This window comes from Paramacrobiotus metropolitanus, unplaced genomic scaffold, assembly GCF_019649055.1.
Source record: "Paramacrobiotus metropolitanus isolate TYO unplaced genomic scaffold, Prichtersi_v1.0 Parri_scaffold0000022, whole genome shotgun sequence".
NCBI classification, from domain to species: domain Eukaryota; kingdom Metazoa; phylum Tardigrada; class Eutardigrada; order Parachela; family Macrobiotidae; genus Paramacrobiotus; species Paramacrobiotus metropolitanus.
The window spans coordinates 716,806-735,096 of record NW_026570242.1 but is presented as its reverse complement, the minus strand read 5'-3'; the positions used below and the strand labels follow the sequence as shown (position 1 = coordinate 735,096).

The following is an 18,291-nucleotide window of genomic DNA, read 5'->3' as shown; positions in this document are numbered from 1 at the left end:
ACCTAGTGCGTAGGGCTCTCCAGATCCTTAAGCCACGAGTACACGAGTAAATTAAACAGCCGAACGTTAGTTAAAAATGCGATCCGTACTACTGATTTGATCATTATAATATTTTTATTATAGCATTTTTGTTTTTTTTTATTTACCTACCATCGTTTTCAGTAGTGATCGTCCGGGTTCGCACAAATTATGCGAGATTGCGTATGTGGATGGTAATGCAGTCGTCACATCAAAAGAGTTGAAAGTGTTATTAATGTACGAGTACCCATAAATCTTTGATTCAAACATTGGAAAAGTTTATCTCTGCTAATATTATAATTCCAGAAATAGTCGATGAAAATATTTTGGTATTCGCTTCTTTTGCTGGGTGAATATGCAGCCTCCTTATTGTCAGATATAGTGTGAAGAATGACAAATACACCCGCTGTCAAAGGAATACCATTTTCAACATCTCCAGCATTAGAGAAGACGTTACTAAAATCGATCAAGCCTGCTGCCGGAACACCTCTGTTACGACATATATCGAAACAACTGCATGATCTCAGAAATGTGCAATCGTGGGACGGACTGGCCAATAACACGCAGATGGGAACCAAGATCGCTGCGATCCCTACATTTACTGAAACTTTTACTACAAAACCCAAAAGGGTCATTGTCGCTCAACCTAAGCCTCTACCGATTGCCATCCAAAAGCGGTCCCCGTTAAGCCTGCGAGCCCCGCCTGCTGACAAGTGGTCTTTCCAGAAGTTAGGTCCTGCACTGACCGACAGCAATCACCTAATTCCGTCAACCGTCTTAGGAAACATACATAACTACCCAGAGGGGAGCTGTCAAAAGCAAAGCAAATCAACTGATTTGGTGAGTCCATTGGCAAAGACCTTCCAACATGTCGTACCGTTATTTGAGAACCGGATAATCGATCAGCGCAAGAAAACCGAAGTACATGACGCTTCGTCGCGATGTTTGGTTAAATTTGAACGTATTGCTTGCCAGCGTCGAGAGATGGCAAATGGTTTAGCCAAAAGACTGAATCGCCCGGTCAAGGACTTAGTGCTGAGCGATGTCGACAATTTTCGTTTTAAGAAAGAACGCGACGCGCTGAACGAAGTCCAAGCGGGTCCGCGCTCAGTGTACGAAACTTCCGGTCCTGGACTACGTCCTGTAGGTGGCATGGATAAAGTGATACCTGATCTACTGAAAAATCCGCCATATGAAAACCTTTCTTTCACAGGAAAGCCCAGGAGTCTGAAAGTTCTTACTGGTTCGGCTTCAGCACAATGCAATGGGAAACAACAACTTATCACTGAAAGGTATCGTCAATGTTTAGCGATGGCTTCCAAGAAAGCACTACCGCCTGGAATGCGGCAGCCGAGCTTCGATAATTTGTTGGTTGAAGGCACAAACGCACCTAGCTCATCTCGTTTGCCGAGTGGAGAACAATCTTGCGCAATGGGCCCTCAAATCGATCTCCTATCGGCTGATCTTGCATCCCCTATACCAACAACGCGCGACATTTTTTCGGTACATGACACCAAGGTGCTCGACGAAGAATGTTCCATCCGAGCCAATGTTCCGACAGCACGTCCGGTGTTGCAGATCCGGACATTCGATGACGACAACGTTACTATATACAGCAAACCGGAAGGAGTTAGTATCTTTATCCAGCTGCATGCAAAGCCAAAGGGCACATCAGCCATGGCCAGCTTGACGTTGACCAACCCTGGACCAGAAGCGTTATCTTTTGGCCTTTCGCCGTACGACTATCCTGAACCTCTTTGGCCAACTGAAAAGTATGGCTTGATCTACTTTCTCCAGCCAGAAGGAGTACTGGAAGAAGGCAATGTCCATATTCTGACAGCTGTTTACGAGAGCCACGCATATGGAAATTTCGCTGAATCATACAAAATGTGGTTATTACCTAAAGGAACGAAACCTGATAACATTGTCATTGTTGTAAATGGCACTAGTGAAGGAAGAACTGAAAACACCGGACAGGAGAAGGATGAAAACGAAACTTGCCTCAACAGTGCTACGAATATGGACATTATGGCATCGTCGCTCGAAGTCGAGCATCGTCTCAGAAATCTGCTTCATACCGTTGAATCAACGGAAGCACCGAAACTCACTACACTAGAGGAAATCTTTATGAGCGAAAACAATCTGGAATATCAAGCGGAGCCAGTGACGAAACTACTGTATATATGGATTTTCATTCATCTGCACCCTGATAGTATTCCATGGTACCAGTGCTTGATCGAAACAGAAATCGCACACAGAAACCGCCATCCCGGTGAAGTTACAAAGGTCATGCTGGATGAACTGGCTGCAGCTCATGCAACGTCTTCATTATCGCAGACAACCAATCCACCGGCTTATCTCTACAATAAAACACCTTCATCTACCGAATTCGTCTACTGGAAAGACCCACATGAAATTTTTAAATGTGATGTTCATGACAAAGATTTTCCGCTTCCAGGTAAACGAAACTGTTACCGAAGTGCCGCCGTTTTTTCAACAATTACCCCGAATTTCCTCAGATTCTGCCTCAAAGCCGGATGATAGAAAGATTCATGTCAATGTCACTCCGATCGCAGCCGATGCAGATCGACACTTGATTCGAAAACCGCCCCCACAATTTGTTTCCGAACCGCCTCGTTTCAGTATAAATGGATCTACTGTGACCGAAAAGACGGAAAATGAGCAACTTCCCCAAAGAATAACTACGGACACCGGCTATTCGAAACCAGAAAAGCCACAACAATCCAGATTGTCCGAACCGGACTCAGAATGGGCTCCCGTGCAGTTGGTCAATGATGAAAAAAGCAACCCTCAGCGAGCTGTAATTCAGCGCAAAGCAGAGGCTACCAAGCCACCTGCTTTTAGCTTAACGATGCGGACCTTTAATGCACCACAGGACCCACCACCACCTCCGGATCCAGAGAAACTTGCACTAGATGCCCTAGTCGATGAACGCTGGCGACAGTTTTGGATGGACCAAGAGTGGATCAAAACGGCTGTCACTTATGCTTTAAACAAGCACAGTAACCCTAACACTCCGAAGCCGGTCGTCCCTACCTGGGATTACCGTATCAAGACACTGAAAGAGCACATCCATAAATCATCCAGTCACAACATTTTTGTCAAGCTGGCTTTGATACGCGAGATAATGAAAGTGCAGCAGACATTGATACATCTAAAGCCCAGATGCAAACTAAACTTTAACCGCGATGAAGAGATCGAACAACTGATTTTAGCCACATTGGAAACTATTGTGGAGAAAACTACTGTTTACGCCAGGGATTTGTATGGACACTTTGAAAAATACGCCGCGCAGCTGACTCCGGAAGAACCAGCAGTGCCAGTAGAATTACAAAAGGCCAGAGAAAAGATCCGAGTGGACGATACTGCAGCGTCGGTGAAATCTGGTTCAAAAGGTAAGAAACTGCGAACACCAGATACTGGACTGGATGAGCAAAGCAGCAATGTTAAGACAAGAAGCGCACGAGATAGTGGAGAAAAGACAGCGCTTGCCGTCAATCGACCATCCAAATCCGGTGTCAGCTCAGCTAAATCGAGCATAGCGGGGAAGGACCTCAAACGAGGTGCCAGTGCCAATGCAAATGCCGAAAGTAGTAAAAGCGAGAAGGACACCAAGCAGCAGCTTCTAGCCATCGAGGCGGAATACGATGCTGCAATGGAGATCTACGAAGCAAAAATGACTGAATTCCGACAGTGGCGCCAAGAAAAAGAAATGCAACTGGGGCCGAAAATTCGGTCGTTTTTTATTAGTGTATGGGAACAGGAGCTAAGTTATTTTCACGACAGCATTACCAAATCACTCCAACTAACACGACAGTTGGAAGAAAAAGCGCTGGACGACGATTATAAAAGGGAAATCATGGCAAAGCGCGAGGTGACCTTAAACAAATTATATGAAAACCTCGTGGAAAGCGGTGGGAATGTGGCTATTGCGGCGGCGGCCTGGCGGAAGCAGATTAGTGGTGATATAATGCGCGACGATGAGAAGAAAAAGTACCGTGAGATTAATGATAAATGGGAGCAACGACGCAGAGAAGTTGAAGTCTGGAGAAAAGACCGCCCACGTGAATGCTACCGTATGGTTACAGAAAATATTTGGCATTCACCGTACATTTATGAGAAGCAGGCAGAACTAGAAGAACCTATACCGCGCAGACACCGAGAGGGAATGCTCCCAAACGACGGAGTCAGAAAAGTTGAACAAAACTTACCAAAAGCAGCCGATGGCGCCAGAAAGATACTACCGGGTACTGCTGCCATGACAGAGCATCCGAGCTCCACATCAGTTTCTGTCGAACTGCGATATGCTGCATCAGGCAAAACTGTTCTGCCACAAGTTCAACAGGCACTTGCTGCAGCAAGCATTCTACAAAGCGCGATCAGTGGAATCAACTCCTTGCAGGATGAAAAGGACAAAGAGGAAACGGCAACTGCTCTGGACCAGGATGACTGGATTACAGAGAAGCGACCAAAAACTGACATCATGTATACCCCCATGAATGCCGAAACGGAGGCTAAGCTGCCCAGTGATTTTAAATTGGTCTCATTTAAACAAGGAAGCGGTAAGAATGATTTGAATAATGATGTGCTGGTGCAGAAGCGTGCAGCAGTAGCGGATTTTGCCTCTGCGAAGGAAGCACACTCCAGCAGTAGTGATGAGGACTGAATAAACGACGACTCACTGAAAGTCATTTATTTTCTTGTACTGTCACACCAGAAATTGAGGCAAAAATACTAAGAATTGTGGTTAATCAAAGAATATTAATTCAAATGCAAGGGAATTTGTTCCGTAAAACGTTTGATGTAACCTTTGCGGTTTGTTGACGCTGGACGTCCGTCAGCAAAGAACCATCTGACAGGTGCCGAGCTTTGCATTAAGGCTTAATATATTCCATAATTTGGTCACCTTCGAAGCTGTCAACGCTCCTTTTGGCAGTATCAATGAAATCCGTAGCAGCTTTACCGTCCAAAGCAGCCAAAGAAACCGCGAGTGCTGAGTAAGCCGTCAGGGGAAAAGTGAAGTCTAGGATGACCACGGTTCTGCTCTGCCGTTCGATGTTCAGCACCACCGTGACATCGAGGTCTGTCAATCCAATGACATAAACGTTGAAAATACGAGTACTATCAATTTTGGATCGAAAGGTTACGGGTACTCCCCTCCCCGTCTTAGCAGAACCCTCATATGTTTTCAGTATAAAAACACGGGCTTGCTTCGTTCTCACGCTTGACGGCATTATACCAGTGTCGTACGAGTTGCAAGACTATATTATGTGAAAATAATTATCTCTTAAAAAATCCTATGTAAGCAAGATACCACGAAGGAATTTAACAAAATATCATGAAAAAAGTTAAAAATGACGTTAATTACTGCTGTATTAGTATGAGAAATACCTTCAGTAAGATTTCCCGTGACCTGCTTTTTTGCCGTCAGAAAGAAAAAAGATTTTCTTGCTGATCTTTTTTTGTGTTGGAAATTCAAAACAGGAGTTCCGGTGTCTGGAAAAAACGTTATTTCGGCTTTTGTTATATTAAATTTTTCTTTAAAACGTCATTAATTAAAATACCAATTGTAAATACCAATACCAATTGTTGTAAATGCTTGACTATTTGCCAAAATTGTTAAGCCGGATAAAGGTGTCTCCGGCTCTCTTCGGCGTTGCCACCGGGAAAATAATTTTTCGTTCGGCTAAAACAGTACCCCTTATTTTGCATTTTCGGTTATGCTGTTATCATGCCGATTGTTTACCCGAAGTGGCACGTATGATGCAACAACGTTTCCTTCAGATAGAACCCCGGGTAACAATGAGATTAGGTCGTGCCATACAGCAGCTTCGTTCGGCCCTGGTTGTTGCAAGGTCTGCAAAAGTTATGGCTTAAGTGAATGACATCCTAAACAATTTCTGCTTTGCAACAATACATCCGAACAGTTTCCTTATGGTGAGTCTGAAATTATACTGCGTACAAAGGTCACCGCCAAAACTTCTTTATAAATTTCTTGCTTCGATTCGGATTCAGCGTGAAGAAGATAGAAGTCCTCAAATGGCATCGATCTGTAATTTACAAGAAATCGTATGTGCGGCTTGTACTTTGTACTACTAAAAGTTACCAAAATAAAGCAGAAGCAGCGGCATTCATACCTTAAACAACAAATTATTCTTTAGTTGATTTGCTGTTTGGAAAAACGAATTTGCGTACAGCTTAGACTACGATAACAATTGTTTTTTACGAGCAACAAATGGGCTACCGACTTGAAAACTTTTATGCAGGAGTTATCAAGAACGGCTTCATAACCATGGTAAGTACACTAAGCTGACACCTTACTTCATGGTGCCGGCGTACGAGCTATCAGTGCGCTGCATTCGATAAATATTATTATCCAACCAAAAGTCCCAATAAACGATCCCAAACTCTTCACGTTTTCTGGCCGCCATGAGAAACATCGGCTAAGGGCATATTCATTATGCTAACGTGTGCGCTGGATAATTCGTTTTAACTATTATTTAGTACTAACAGACTGTATAATAAAACTACTTAACGTAGGTATATATATCGATACAAGTAAGGCGATAATTACTGTACTAAAGTTGATAAAACTTTTTAACTTCCGGCTGCTGAAAACACACACATACTGCATTTGGTGGAGTAAATGGTACAATAAACTATGGAATGCCGCACCGCTATCGGCTCCTCTTGTTCTAAGAGGCAGTGGTACACAGTATCAGTGACTTGTTGAACTTTTCTAAGCTGCAGCCTGGTACGTTTTCCTTGCGGCACAACATTGTGGATGATTTGAAAGCGGTTAGCTAACTGCCGCTGCGGTTGTGGACAGTGTCTGACCAGTGGAAAATCCAAGAGTTCTTGCGGTGTTATGGATATCCTGGGGTAGGTGTGCGGCGTGAACAACTACTGAAAAACAGTATCGATAGATTTCTGTAAGGTGCACGGATCAATGATTCCGGACTAAAGTCTCTGAAAACATCATTTAGGGACTTATGACTGCTGACTAGATCTACACGCTCGGGAGGGGCTGGCAGCGACTGGGGCGATGTCTCTCCGGAAACTGAGGCTGGTATTGTACTTTCCATGTTTGGTTTAGTATTTCAGTGTTGATTACGACTTTACGAGTACTCCACGAGTATATCGCAATACCACAAAATTCGAGTGTGCTTATTACAAAACTAGAATTTGGTTATTTCAGAATAATTCAATAGGAACATACATTTCCATAAGTGCTCTATTGTTTTGGGTCTGAACTACTCCCGGGCAAAGCGCAAGGTCATGTAAGGCAAACCACATTGGCCATGAGTTCATTATAGTTTGTTGCTACTGCTCATTGTAAACGGAAAACGTACAAGCACCGCTAGATATTATCATTATCGTGCAATGTAAATATAACAACTTCGCGAACGTAACAGTGCTTAATAACAAGATATGTCACGAAAGCCGGTGTACTAATTATTTGCGGATACAGTAACATTTTACATTTGCATATGTGCTCCGGATTGCGAACCATTAATTATAATGGCGCGAATTTCCAAACCCGAAACCAAGCTTTTTAAAAATTCAGGTAGTTTTACTTTTTCTTTTTCTTTTCGACGGTCTTCGTCGGAAGCTCTGGTGGCGCAACAATCCCGGTTCGTCCCTCCTGCTCGTCCAGAAGCTTACTTAACGTCTCCCTCTTGTCCATATACTGCAGTCTTCTCGCAACAACGTTTTCCAGCAAGCTTTTGTGCATTTGAACCTGGCTGGCTATCTGCTCATCGCGATTCCTCCTTTCTGTTGCTATCCACTCGTTCCTGGTACTTACGGCAGCTTCGTAACGTCCTCTTAGTTCCGCAATGCGTTGCTCGTGCGTACACGAATCATACTCCATCGATGATTCACCTGATCCTCGTCGAACAAATGCGGACCAATCGAACGATGCCAAGCAGTTTCCTGTAGGCCGCGGCCAGTTTGTACTCCAGTCCGCATACTCATGTGCATCTGGTGCAATAAAGCCATTTGTTGCTGCTCTCTTCAGGTAATCATCCCGGAAGTTCTTTCCTCGTTGAAGAATCGTAGAGTCGCCGGCCATAGCGGCGGTAAGCATCGCTTTCAACGAGTCGTCTTTCTCCGTATCCCGCTTACATTCGAAATCCGCATCGTTAGCGTCCAATACAAACCTGACCGCCCAGTATGGGCGACTGGTATCCAAAACTGTTGGTTTATCTTTCTCTTTAGTATCTTTTGTTCTATTGCTTCGAGCACTATCCATGGCATCTTTAATTTCCAACTTATCCTCCAGTTTATCCTTGTCTTTTCCTTTGCCTTTCTTTCCTGGCGTCTCCTTGGCTGATTTTGCTGGGGATATGATGGGGATGGGGATGGGAGTTTCTCGGCCGTATTCTACAGTGGAGCGCTTTAATAGTTCACTGTAGCAAAACTTCCTGTCTTCTGCAGATAGTATCCAGGAATTCTCTAACACATTAGCCTGTAGGAAGTACGGCTCGCTTTGGCTGTCCTCCTTGAAGTAATACGAAGGCACAATACATAAACCTCGTCCCCATTCCTATAACGCAACAATCTTTTGGAATAGGGAAACTGATGTAGCACATATGCCGGTTCAGAATACTTACACGGTGCATCACCACCTGCTTCCGTATTATTAGAACCTCCATAAGTACTTCCGGATCCGATGTGGTGAAACTGATTGTGCAATTCGATGGCGTTTTGGTTTTTATCACAACTCTGGCGATTGTGCTACTGTTGACCTCTGGCAGAAAGTAGTCACTGCCAGAAACCGCCATTAAGCGACTGCAGAAATAACAAGAAAAGGCTGTTTCGTGATTTACATTACCTGATCTCTTTTGTAAGAAAAACAACCGGTGGTGCTGCACTGGAAAATTTAGGCAGCAACATATCCGCTTGGGCGCTTTCATGCTTTAAGGGGTCCAGACCAACAATCACTCGCAGTGTCCAAGATCCTCCTCGCCATGGAGAACGGCCAGATTTGGCTTCAGCGACAACCGTATAACCTGCTTCGTTTGGGTGATACAGGCATGGCAGGGGTTGAAAAAGTACCGAAGGGACTGCTTCACCTAATAAGAGCCACAGAAACTGTTTTGTTGACAATTCTAAAGCACGGTATAGTACAGTAAGCACTGTACCTACATACAATACATCTACATCTGTAATTTTTTCGCTTACCGGTATCGTTATTCACAACAAATAGACGGCAGCAATTCAAACTTATGGATAATCGGAAATTCATTAAAACCGGCTCGCTGACGCTAAACGTTTCCCGAAATATTAGCCGCCAGGAGTTTGGTAGGAATTCAGCAAACATCCCAGAGACATCTTTATATACACAGCGATTCTCTCGGCTGATGAAGAACTCGGTGTCAAGCCAGTCCCCAGGTAAGTTTCGGCACAGCCCACGTAGAAAACAGGCAGAAAAATTTCCCTCCATTTTGGTAATGGCTTCCAGCATTTCCTGTTAGGAATGATATCAGATTACAAAGGGGTGAAATAGCATGCTTCACTCTCTCTACCTGGCAAATTTTCAAAACTGCGTCTTTCTTTTTACTCCCAGAACGGCGCGCCTCTCGAACAGCTTTAGCTCGAATGGAGAAAAAGTACATTTCCCACATAATCACCGCCTTTTGAGCTTCGGGTGTGTTTTTAAATTTTATAGTGAGATCTGCTGCAGGCGGCTGTTTAACGGATTTTGCGCTTTTTGGAACATCTTTTTCCACTTGTAGGCTGGACGGTGCCACCGGGTTGGTCTTGGTTTCTCTGGAGGAATCAGCATTCTTTTGCTTACCTCGTTTCATAGTTTCGGTTGCACGACCGCCATGGGTGTCGGCCTTGGACAGCGGGATTGGGGCGTTGCCTAAATAATTTGAGGCACAGGTTGTATTTGCACACCGCAAAGGGTCATCATGGCTAACCTTTTGAGTCACGCTTTATTAGATGGATGCTAGTGAATTTTAACATGCTAGTAGTAGTGATGTCGCTAAAAAAGGCCCTGAGCGCCATCGAGGCTTTCGGATGGCAAAAATCCTTGAGATTTTGTTGGATTGCGTTATATATTCCTCGAAGCATAGCTTCTAAAAATACCCCACGAGAATTCTTGTCAGGAGCATCCTCTTCCAGCCCAAGCAGTTTAATGATTTCATGGTGAGGTGGATGTGCAAATGTCGGAGTCCCATTAATGCGCCACCATTTGAGAAGTGGTGCCAATATTCTTTTAGCCATTACCGTAAAATAGTATGAATCGGCGCCAGTCATCTGCAAAGATAGTATGCACAACGTTAACATCTAGCCAGTAGTTTCAAAGTTATCCGGGTTGTATGTCATAAATAATAGTAATAATTTGTACTTATAGACCTATTTGTCATCGATATTTTTTGTGGTTCTTTTTATGTTTATAAGATAAGGAAGTTTTCAGTAAGACCTTTAGAATATGTTCTTCAGCACCAATTTGCACAGGATCTTTGCTGATCGCCTTGATGACAAACCCTTGCGGCTCTGATTCTTTTCTATTAGGGCACGATACACTTAGGCGCCAAACATGTTTCCCAGCAGGTATGTGGTAGCACACACCCTGAACCGATGACGTCTTTACAGTAAAAAGGGCGGGTTGAACGCTGTAATCCAACCAGCTATGCCGCTTTGCAGTAACAATAACTGGATATGGCTTTTCCGCAGCTGGTGCTAGCAAATAACGATGCTACAGTGAACAAGGTGTTTTTGCCGGTAGATGATTGTTGGAGGTGTGCTTACTTCTCGCGTCGTCGGAATCCATCACCACACTTAAACGATCCTGTGATTTGAAGTCGCTGTTTCGAGGCGCGTACGGCCATCGCGATACCGTCGATACGCACAAAATAACATTGGTGGGATAAGGATTATCCACGAACAGAAATACTGACGGCAGTTCTAGCAAGGTTTTTCCATACTTTGTTTGTACACTGTTTACGACCTGCTTGGGGGTGGCACGCGTTGTCTCCACATTATTCACACTATGCTGTACAGCTGGTTCTGCTCCGCCTTTCTTCTTCGTTACGGCCACCCGGCCATCCACAACATTGGGCTGATAGTAGCTGAAGGAGGCCACGTGATCGAACGATTCTGGCTTGAATAAAATGTACAGTTGCTCCAGGCTGTCAATAAACTGATTAAATTCTATGGATCCGAATGACAGTCTTGTGGAACGTTGTAGTTCCTCGGCGTTTCCCGCCGGTGGACGAATTGGTGGTGGTGGGGATTGTAACTCAAGAACAGGAACCGCTGCTCCTTTGCCGGCTTCTCCGCCCTTTCCTTTCCCCGGTTTCTCGCCGTGAACGGGTGTTGGAGGTGGTGAAGGCGGTGGCGGCGGAGGAGGCTCTACAGGAATTACTTTTTTCTTGACCCGTGGATACGCAGCGTCCTCTGGTAACGGTGGCAGCAGTTGTTGATATCCGTCAGTCGGTTTAAATCTGATCTCAGTTTCCGGCGATGCTATCACTTTCTTTACGAGTTTCTCTGCCCGGATCGGGGTCTGATGGACTAGCCGACCGTTTTCCCTCCAAAATAAAGATAAGAATTCGATATAGCGAACTGGATGCGACCTGGCCAATCGGGCGCCGTCTGCTTTTGTCGTGTACCGATGGGCTGCCACCTTGAGTGGGCGTACCATTTTGTAGCGTGGAATGACCGCGATGGCTAACCGCCTGGGATAGACATCCCGCATTCGTCGTAAGAAAACAGGGTGCGATTCGCTCCGGAGAAATCCATTGTTGTACAGGTTTTCGGAACGCGAAGGTATATTTCTGTCGAATATCGGCTGGTCATGATGAGCACTGCGGTACGTTGCCATTAAAAATATTTCCGGCATCTTTCGCTGTTTCGCAAGTTTTGGTGTTTCTGCACTGTGTACAGGATTCTGTGGAATGACTAGGGAACTTGGAGACGCTGCGTCTGGTTTGCGCGGTACAGCGCTTGCTCCTCGGGCAGCAGCTTTGGGAGCAAGTGAGTTTGCGGTCGACTGGCTGGATACCGGAGCGCTAGCCATAGCCGTAGCAGCAGATGAGAGGTTGTTTGCCGCATTTGCTCGCTCCATTCGCAAGATATCAATTTTCTGCAAGTTATTTGGGTGATTCTCTAGCTTCCATTCTCGAACTGCTGGTATAGTTCGAATGTCCCAGTTTACTGCTAATGCGGACAGGATATCCTCGGGTGGAGATTTCCGGTTAACAGCAAGCAAGCTACAAACACACCACCCCAAATCTATTTGCACAACCGCAAAATATAAAGTACCATGAAAACCGAAGCTGTTGCTTACGTACGCTTGCAACTTATTCCACATGAATTTTTTTGTAAATTTTGGATTATCCAGATAGATAACGTATGGAACCCATCCAGTTAGAACATGCAGTATAAAAGCCGGATCGCCAAATTCGGAACTAGATAATCCTCCTCCAAAATCTAAGGCGGCAATTTTCAATACGGCTTTGGACAAAATAACTGGCCAGATTTCCGTGGGTTCTGAGCAAATCGGTAGCAGACTGTGATTATTTTCATCCACTGGTATCTGATCATCGACACTTATTTTACGCCACGTTCCCATCCAGAATAGTCGCACCGCGTACTTTCCATTGGGACTAAGAGAGAAATATAAATGTTTATGATTATCCCTACCATACGTAGTATCGCACCTTGCTCACAGTTAAAGTTAACTTTGCTTGCGCAACTTACAGCATACTTGTACTGAGGCAAAGTCTGCCCGGCGTCCCCTTTGACTGTCGTCTTTCCGGCCACCATCGGGCCACCGAAAATTAAATTCCAAGGCGCCCAATCAGCCATTGGCTCAGTTTCAAAGCAAGCTGGGCGACCCACCGCGAAATCCGGCTGAGAGCTTTTTGCAGACATCATATCTTTTGCGCTTAGATTAACTTTAGATTCTTTATGGCCTCCCACTGCACTTTTAGCAGGTGCATCGCTTACAGCCACTGAGAACGGCCCGAGAACCGGATGAGCCTGCACTGAAGATGTCACAGATCCTTTGTGAATTTTCTTTCTCTGTGCACTGAACCAGATGAACGTGACATAGCTGATGAAATGCCGTATTAATTCACTGCGCATGAGATGGGAATTGGCATCCTTAAGGTTGATGTAGTTCACATTGCGAACAACACACAAATTTTCTCCGAACAGTTCCTGGGGTCGCTTCCAGTCGCGAACGACAGACATAAGACTTTGCGGCAAACGCGTCCGTCCATCAGGATCTTCGAATGAGGCACTGCGACCTTTCGGGTCTTTTGCACTTTTTGCACTTTGCGACAGTATTCCTTGGGCGTCCCATTTTTCCCCTAAAATATCCTGCTCAGACCATTCCGGCCAAATGCTTATAAGGGAGGCACTCGAATTTTGTGCATCACGGGTTTCTACAGACATATTTTAGCCTGATATTCTCTGACGGTTCTGATTCCGAGTGTGAAGAAGGAATTACGTTCTGGATGTCGCACCTGGGGAGTTCTCATATTATCATGTACGCATATTGAAAATCTGATCAAATCCTTGCAATGGTATCCTGCCATTTCGGCCGCATGACATTTCGGCCGCCTGACAGTTCGGCCGCCTGACATTTCGGCCGCCTAATACTTTTTGTTTTTCTTAGGTTTCTAAGGTTTTCTTGGTTTCTTAGGTTATTCTTAGGTTTTTTTGGTTTCTTAGGTCTTCTTACATTTTTTTGGTTTTCTTAGGATTCTTAGGCTTTCTTAGGTTTCTTATGTTATTCTTATGTTTTATGGTTTATTAGGTCTTCTTACATTTTTTTGGTTTTCTTAGGTTTTCTTAGGATTCTTAGGTTTCTGAGGTTATTCTTTGGTTTTCTTAGGTTTCTTAGATTATTCTTAGGCTTTTTGGTTTTTTTAGGTCTTCTTACATTTTTTTGGTTTTCTTAGGATTATTAGGTTTTTTTACACCCGAACTGAACGGGCGGCCGAAATGTCATGCGACCGAAATGTCGGGCGGCCGAAGTGTCAGGCGGCCGAAGTGTCAGGGAGCCCTTGCAATCATATTAGGGACGAGGCGATGCAACAACAGTTGCCTAGGCCTAAACGTGTGCAACTTGGGGAGCATGTTCTCCGAATTAAAAGTACTGTAAGCTTTCCCTGTTTTCAACCACTTGTGTGCACGAGTGCTGTAAATCCATAACATTAATCAGTTAGGAGTTAAAGCAACACAGTGGTTTTGGCTGCTAATTTTGTATAAAATAGTATTAGGATCGAGGAGCACAAATATGCAACGATGGTTACCGGTGCTGCTACTAGCGACCTTTAGCGTATCCGTTGCCCTGTGCCAATGGAATGTTTTTGAACCTAAGCCACACATTCCGCCACACGTCTACCCAGGAAGTGAGGCCGTCAGCTGGTACGAAATGAATAGAGCACGTTATGATCGACAGCGAGAAGGCAGCTTCGATGAAATGTCTGCATTTTATAATTACGACGTATTGTGAAACTGCAGATAATGATCGATTACTGTCAGCATAGTATAAAGTGCCGGGAGTTGCTTACCAGTTTTTACAGAATGACGAATATCGCAAACTGAATGCTTGCATTTCGCCTTTATGCCCAACACAGGGCAAAAGAAACAGGTTCTGTTTTAGGTTTACGAACTTTTTAAAATACAAAAATACAGAGTAGTATAATAATACATACCCAGTGATACATACCATAGCACACCTTCGAAGCCATCGTGTTGCGGTCCGAAAACGGACCCACAATTACGGAACCTTTTACAGACTAATAAACTATTAACAGTCCCACTATGCAACTGGAGTTTTCTACGTTCGAAAAGTGATCACAACTACCTTTAAGAAATTATAAACAGTTTGAACGCTTAGACCGCATAGATATGCTGCACAGAATTTACGAGTATCCACAGGATCTCTAAAGATGCAATAAACTTCAGCAATGCAACGCCGGCACAGATCAGTTGAATACGGTGCACAATTTGCAAGCCGTTCATTTTCTCACTGTTTGTTGTGTGGGCTTTGAAATGATCCATGCCGACTCCATTGGCTTTTGGGGAACCATACAGCGGAGTTTCTGTGCAGAAGGCTGCAAACCAGGCAAACCGATTTTAACAGCAGGCTTAGCATCAGGTCTGACCAAGACACCAGAAGTGGAAATGCTTTGTCGAGCAAGAACTTTGTCTGATTTTATGGGAAACTTCGAGATATGACGTAAAGAAACTTTAGCTGCGTCGTTCGGCGACCACCTTTTGATTTCTGTGGCCGGATGTGTCTGCCGTTCTTTCTGTGAGACAGAATTAGGTATGGAATGGAATACTACAGGAAGCTCGGCAATTCCGAAATCAGGAGTGACCGACACTAGATCCCATTCGGGCAGTTTTCCCACATCCGGTATCTCCAGAAACTCCGAAAAAAGTGCGTGAATGTCAGTTGGGTGAGATGTGTTTATCCCCTTTTCTTCGGCAAGTTCGGATGTGGTTACGTGTGTTCCGCACTCTGTTATTGGTCGATCGACATCTCCACACATGTTTTGATCCAGGTGCAGCAATGTCTCGGTTGTGAAGTCTTCCAGCACGTCCACGCTCCGGCTTCTTCCAAGGTCACTCGGCTCACCTTCGCCTAAACTGATTTTGCTCTTCCGTGAAGCGCTGTTAAAAATTTCAGCCTGAAGTGCCTCGATTTCACGACTTTGCTCCAAGATTTGTTTTTGAAAGCAGTGCCATTCTTCACGGACATCTTTGGTTCGGTTTTGAAAAACAGCAGCTTTACTGGACCAATCCCTATCTAAAAGTAACATTTAAAATTCAGCAATTATGTTCGTAACACAACGAACGGACGGCGAAATTCTTTTTAAAAGCCAGTAATTCGTGCCAAATCGTACTTTTATTGGAAGTGTTAATAGCAACATACTCGGTTATTACCGAATCCATCGAATTCCGCTAGTGCACTTCCAACTTTCTCCAGTTCACAGCAAATATTGGCATAGTTTTGCTCGTAATCAGCCAGCTCGGTTCTGTGTGCTTCCATGGCTGCGCACAGGCTCTGCTCCAAACCAGCAAAATGACTGCGCTTCCGGGTTAAGATTTCCGATTTTTTCATAATTTGTAAGGAAAGCCTTTCGTTGCGCTCTCTGTCAACACTCAAAGAGCTCTTGAGGGATGTAATTGCAGCGCAAAGCTGCGAAAGGTCATAAGAGAAAGCCATCTTGTCGGCATTTGTTTGCTTGGCTTCGTTATTCTGTGTTTCGATTTCGCTTGCAAAGCCGATACAGGAGCTCTGAAGATCATAAAAAACGGCATCTAATTCTGCAGCCTTGTCCTGCAGTGTGCATGACGAAACCACCAATGTGTCAGTACTCCGGCGTATATTCGCAAGGGTTATTATCACGGATTCCAAGAAACGCAAACTTGCAGTTTCGTCTTGCAACTTGCAACCGGGAATTACTTGCGTATACGATTCTGGAAACTGAGCAAGGATCCCTCGAAGATGCCCTGCTAGGGTATCAAGAAATACTGACAATTCCAAACAGCGGCTGCATGGATTTCGGCTCCTAATTTCATTGTCCTCAGTTTGCTGCGTGGATACTGAGATTTTTCGCTTGTCTGTTGTATCATCAGAATGCAGCTGGCAGTTCTTTAAAATCATTTCGAATGTCTGACAGATCGCACTTGCACTTTGTTTTCCTTGCATTGTGGGTGTCAGCTGGTTGGAACGTTCGGCAAGGGTTTTTTCTGCGGCACTTCCAGAAAACTGGATCACTGCAAATAAACGATCCAGAAGATGTTCCAGACAGCAAACGCGCTTTGACGAATCGTGGTCCGAACCGTACAGCGGGTCATTTGCGCATACTTCCAAAGCATCCAGAAATGGGTACTTCCATGACCTTATGTCAGACAGATACTCATTTGGCATGTTGTTGTGCAGTACGCGCACTTGATTGCCAATTTCAACGATATCGTAATCCAGCGCACAAAGCTGAAATGGGTTGTCGGATTCGACATCCATCTCGTGATATTTTAGTCAAATAACATTGTAACTTGTACGGCCTTCGAAAAAATCGCAGTTCATAGAAGAGCAGGCAGCTTTTGTCCAGTATGTTTGGTATTACACACGCGCTAAAAATTCACTGACGAATAAGAACAAAATTTAACGATGATGATGGGTACTAATTTTGTAACTTTCTTACTTGCACCTTACAATGCGCTTTGCATATCTAGTAAGTATATTCATGATCCGTATCTGATGCCCAGATTCACACCAGCATACCCGTACTTAACGCAAGTCGCACTGCACAGTCCTTTAATTTATCATTATCAGGCAATATTATGACATACACATTGCCGTCCGTGCTTGCGTAAGGGTCGGCAGGCTACTAAACCACTAGGCTACTAAACTACTACTAAACAGGCTACTAAACAGCGCCCTGGTACGCAAACCTTTGCATTTATTTTTTTCTGTACTTTACAAACTCTAAGGCTCCGTTTTTATTTGTTACGTGTTTTACTCAAAATCAGCACTTACAGTACTTAATGATTGTGGTAAACAAGTAAGTTAGTAAGGCTATACTATTTCTGACTGTTGCGCGATAACAAAACATTGCGCGATAACTGCATCGTAAACGTCATTCGTGCATAAGCAAGTATTGTGAATGCTGTCGGTAATTTACAGTGCCGAAATAAGACCCAGACGTCTCGCCCAGATGTAGTCACTCGCAAATGCTTTCAAAAACGTTTAAGTTCCTAAGCAACTCGATCCAATGCATAGGCGCATAACCAACTGAATACTAAGATACTAAGAAAATGTAAATTATGTCGAATACCCCATGATCAGCGTGTAAGTATTTACTAAAAATACAGAAGATATAATTATTCCGATGTATTATTCCGATCGGTATGTGTGCATCGAAAATTTAAAAGCTAAGAAAAGCTTGCGATCCGGTATATCACTTAAATAGTCTTCGCAGAATCTGTTTCCGATTTAATCAGCCATTCAGGTTGGTCGCAAAGCCAATGCAGATAACTCGAAGGGTGATCTGGATGCCCTGTACTCTCTGCATCACTATTCCTGCCGATTCGTTCCATTTTTCATCGGCGATCACGCATTGGATAGTCCGGCTAAGAAGTGAATTATGATTATTTCTTGTAGCGCTCGTATACTGCATGTACCCCTTAATTTCCGCCTAAATCTTGCTGATTACAGATGCCATAAGGTTTGATGCAACCCCTACAGGCATAAATAAATTCATCCGGAAT

The 18,291-nt window shown here is 44.2% G+C and overlaps 4 protein-coding genes across 9 annotated transcripts; 1 reads left to right on the top strand and 3 right to left on the bottom strand.

Annotated features, from left to right (window-relative positions):
* The first annotated feature begins 3 nt into the window (after positions 1-3).
* Positions 4-4,815, top strand: LOC129586907 (uncharacterized). 2 transcript variants are annotated; one of them, XM_055480398.1, is made up of 3 exons: positions 4-212; positions 395-2,476; positions 2,538-4,815. In XM_055480398.1, exons 2-3 carry the CDS (start codon positions 409-411, stop codon positions 4,703-4,705), a joined length of 4,236 nt encoding a protein of 1,411 aa, XP_055336373.1. In that variant the 5' UTR covers positions 4-212; positions 395-408; the 3' UTR covers positions 4,706-4,815. The 2 variants fall into 2 exon arrangements, with proteins under 2 accessions (XP_055336373.1, XP_055336375.1); XM_055480400.1 differs by lacking the exon at positions 4-212 and having other exon boundaries at positions 1,048-1,161; positions 1,232-2,476.
* LOC129586916 (uncharacterized) lies at positions 4,692-7,317 on the bottom strand. 2 transcript variants are annotated; one of them, XM_055480420.1, is made up of 8 exons: positions 7,044-7,317; positions 6,715-6,942; positions 6,361-6,482; positions 6,002-6,089; positions 5,786-5,896; positions 5,623-5,725; positions 5,431-5,535; positions 4,692-5,122 (listed from the first exon to the last, which is right to left on the bottom strand). In XM_055480420.1, the coding sequence occupies exons 1-8, from the start codon at positions 7,122-7,124 to the stop codon at positions 4,914-4,916; spliced, it is 1,047 nt and encodes a 348-aa protein (XP_055336395.1). In that variant the 5' UTR covers positions 7,125-7,317; the 3' UTR covers positions 4,692-4,913. The 2 variants fall into 2 exon arrangements, 1 of the variants encoding a protein (XP_055336395.1); XR_008690234.1 differs by lacking the exon at positions 5,623-5,725 and having other exon boundaries at positions 4,988-5,122.
* Positions 7,318-7,343: 26 nt separating this feature from the next.
* On the bottom strand, positions 7,344-13,542 carry LOC129586906 (uncharacterized). 2 transcript variants are annotated; one of them, XM_055480396.1, is made up of 10 exons: positions 12,764-13,542; positions 12,348-12,662; positions 10,804-12,266; positions 10,475-10,734; positions 9,969-10,308; positions 9,570-9,910; positions 9,226-9,511; positions 8,876-9,116; positions 8,655-8,808; positions 7,344-8,587 (listed from the first exon to the last, which is right to left on the bottom strand). In XM_055480396.1, exons 1-10 carry the CDS (start codon positions 13,453-13,455, stop codon positions 7,613-7,615), a joined length of 5,067 nt encoding a protein of 1,688 aa, XP_055336371.1. In that variant the 5' UTR covers positions 13,456-13,542; the 3' UTR covers positions 7,344-7,612. The 2 variants fall into 2 exon arrangements, with proteins under 2 accessions (XP_055336371.1, XP_055336372.1); XM_055480397.1 differs by having other exon boundaries at positions 12,757-12,904.
* Positions 13,543-14,560: 1,018 nt separating this feature from the next.
* LOC129586800 (uncharacterized) lies at positions 14,561-17,659 on the bottom strand. Of its 3 annotated transcripts, none has more exons than XM_055480231.1 (3): positions 17,561-17,659; positions 15,961-17,154; positions 14,561-15,823 (listed from the first exon to the last, which is right to left on the bottom strand). In XM_055480231.1, exons 2-3 carry the CDS (start codon positions 17,042-17,044, stop codon positions 15,030-15,032), a joined length of 1,878 nt encoding a protein of 625 aa, XP_055336206.1. In that variant the 5' UTR covers positions 17,045-17,154; positions 17,561-17,659; the 3' UTR covers positions 14,561-15,029. The 3 variants fall into 3 exon arrangements, with proteins under 3 accessions (XP_055336206.1, XP_055336207.1, XP_055336205.1); XM_055480232.1 differs by lacking the exon at positions 17,561-17,659 and adding an exon at positions 17,306-17,547; XM_055480230.1 differs by lacking the exon at positions 17,561-17,659 and having other exon boundaries at positions 15,961-17,547.
* Between the last annotated feature and the right edge of the window lie 632 nt (positions 17,660-18,291).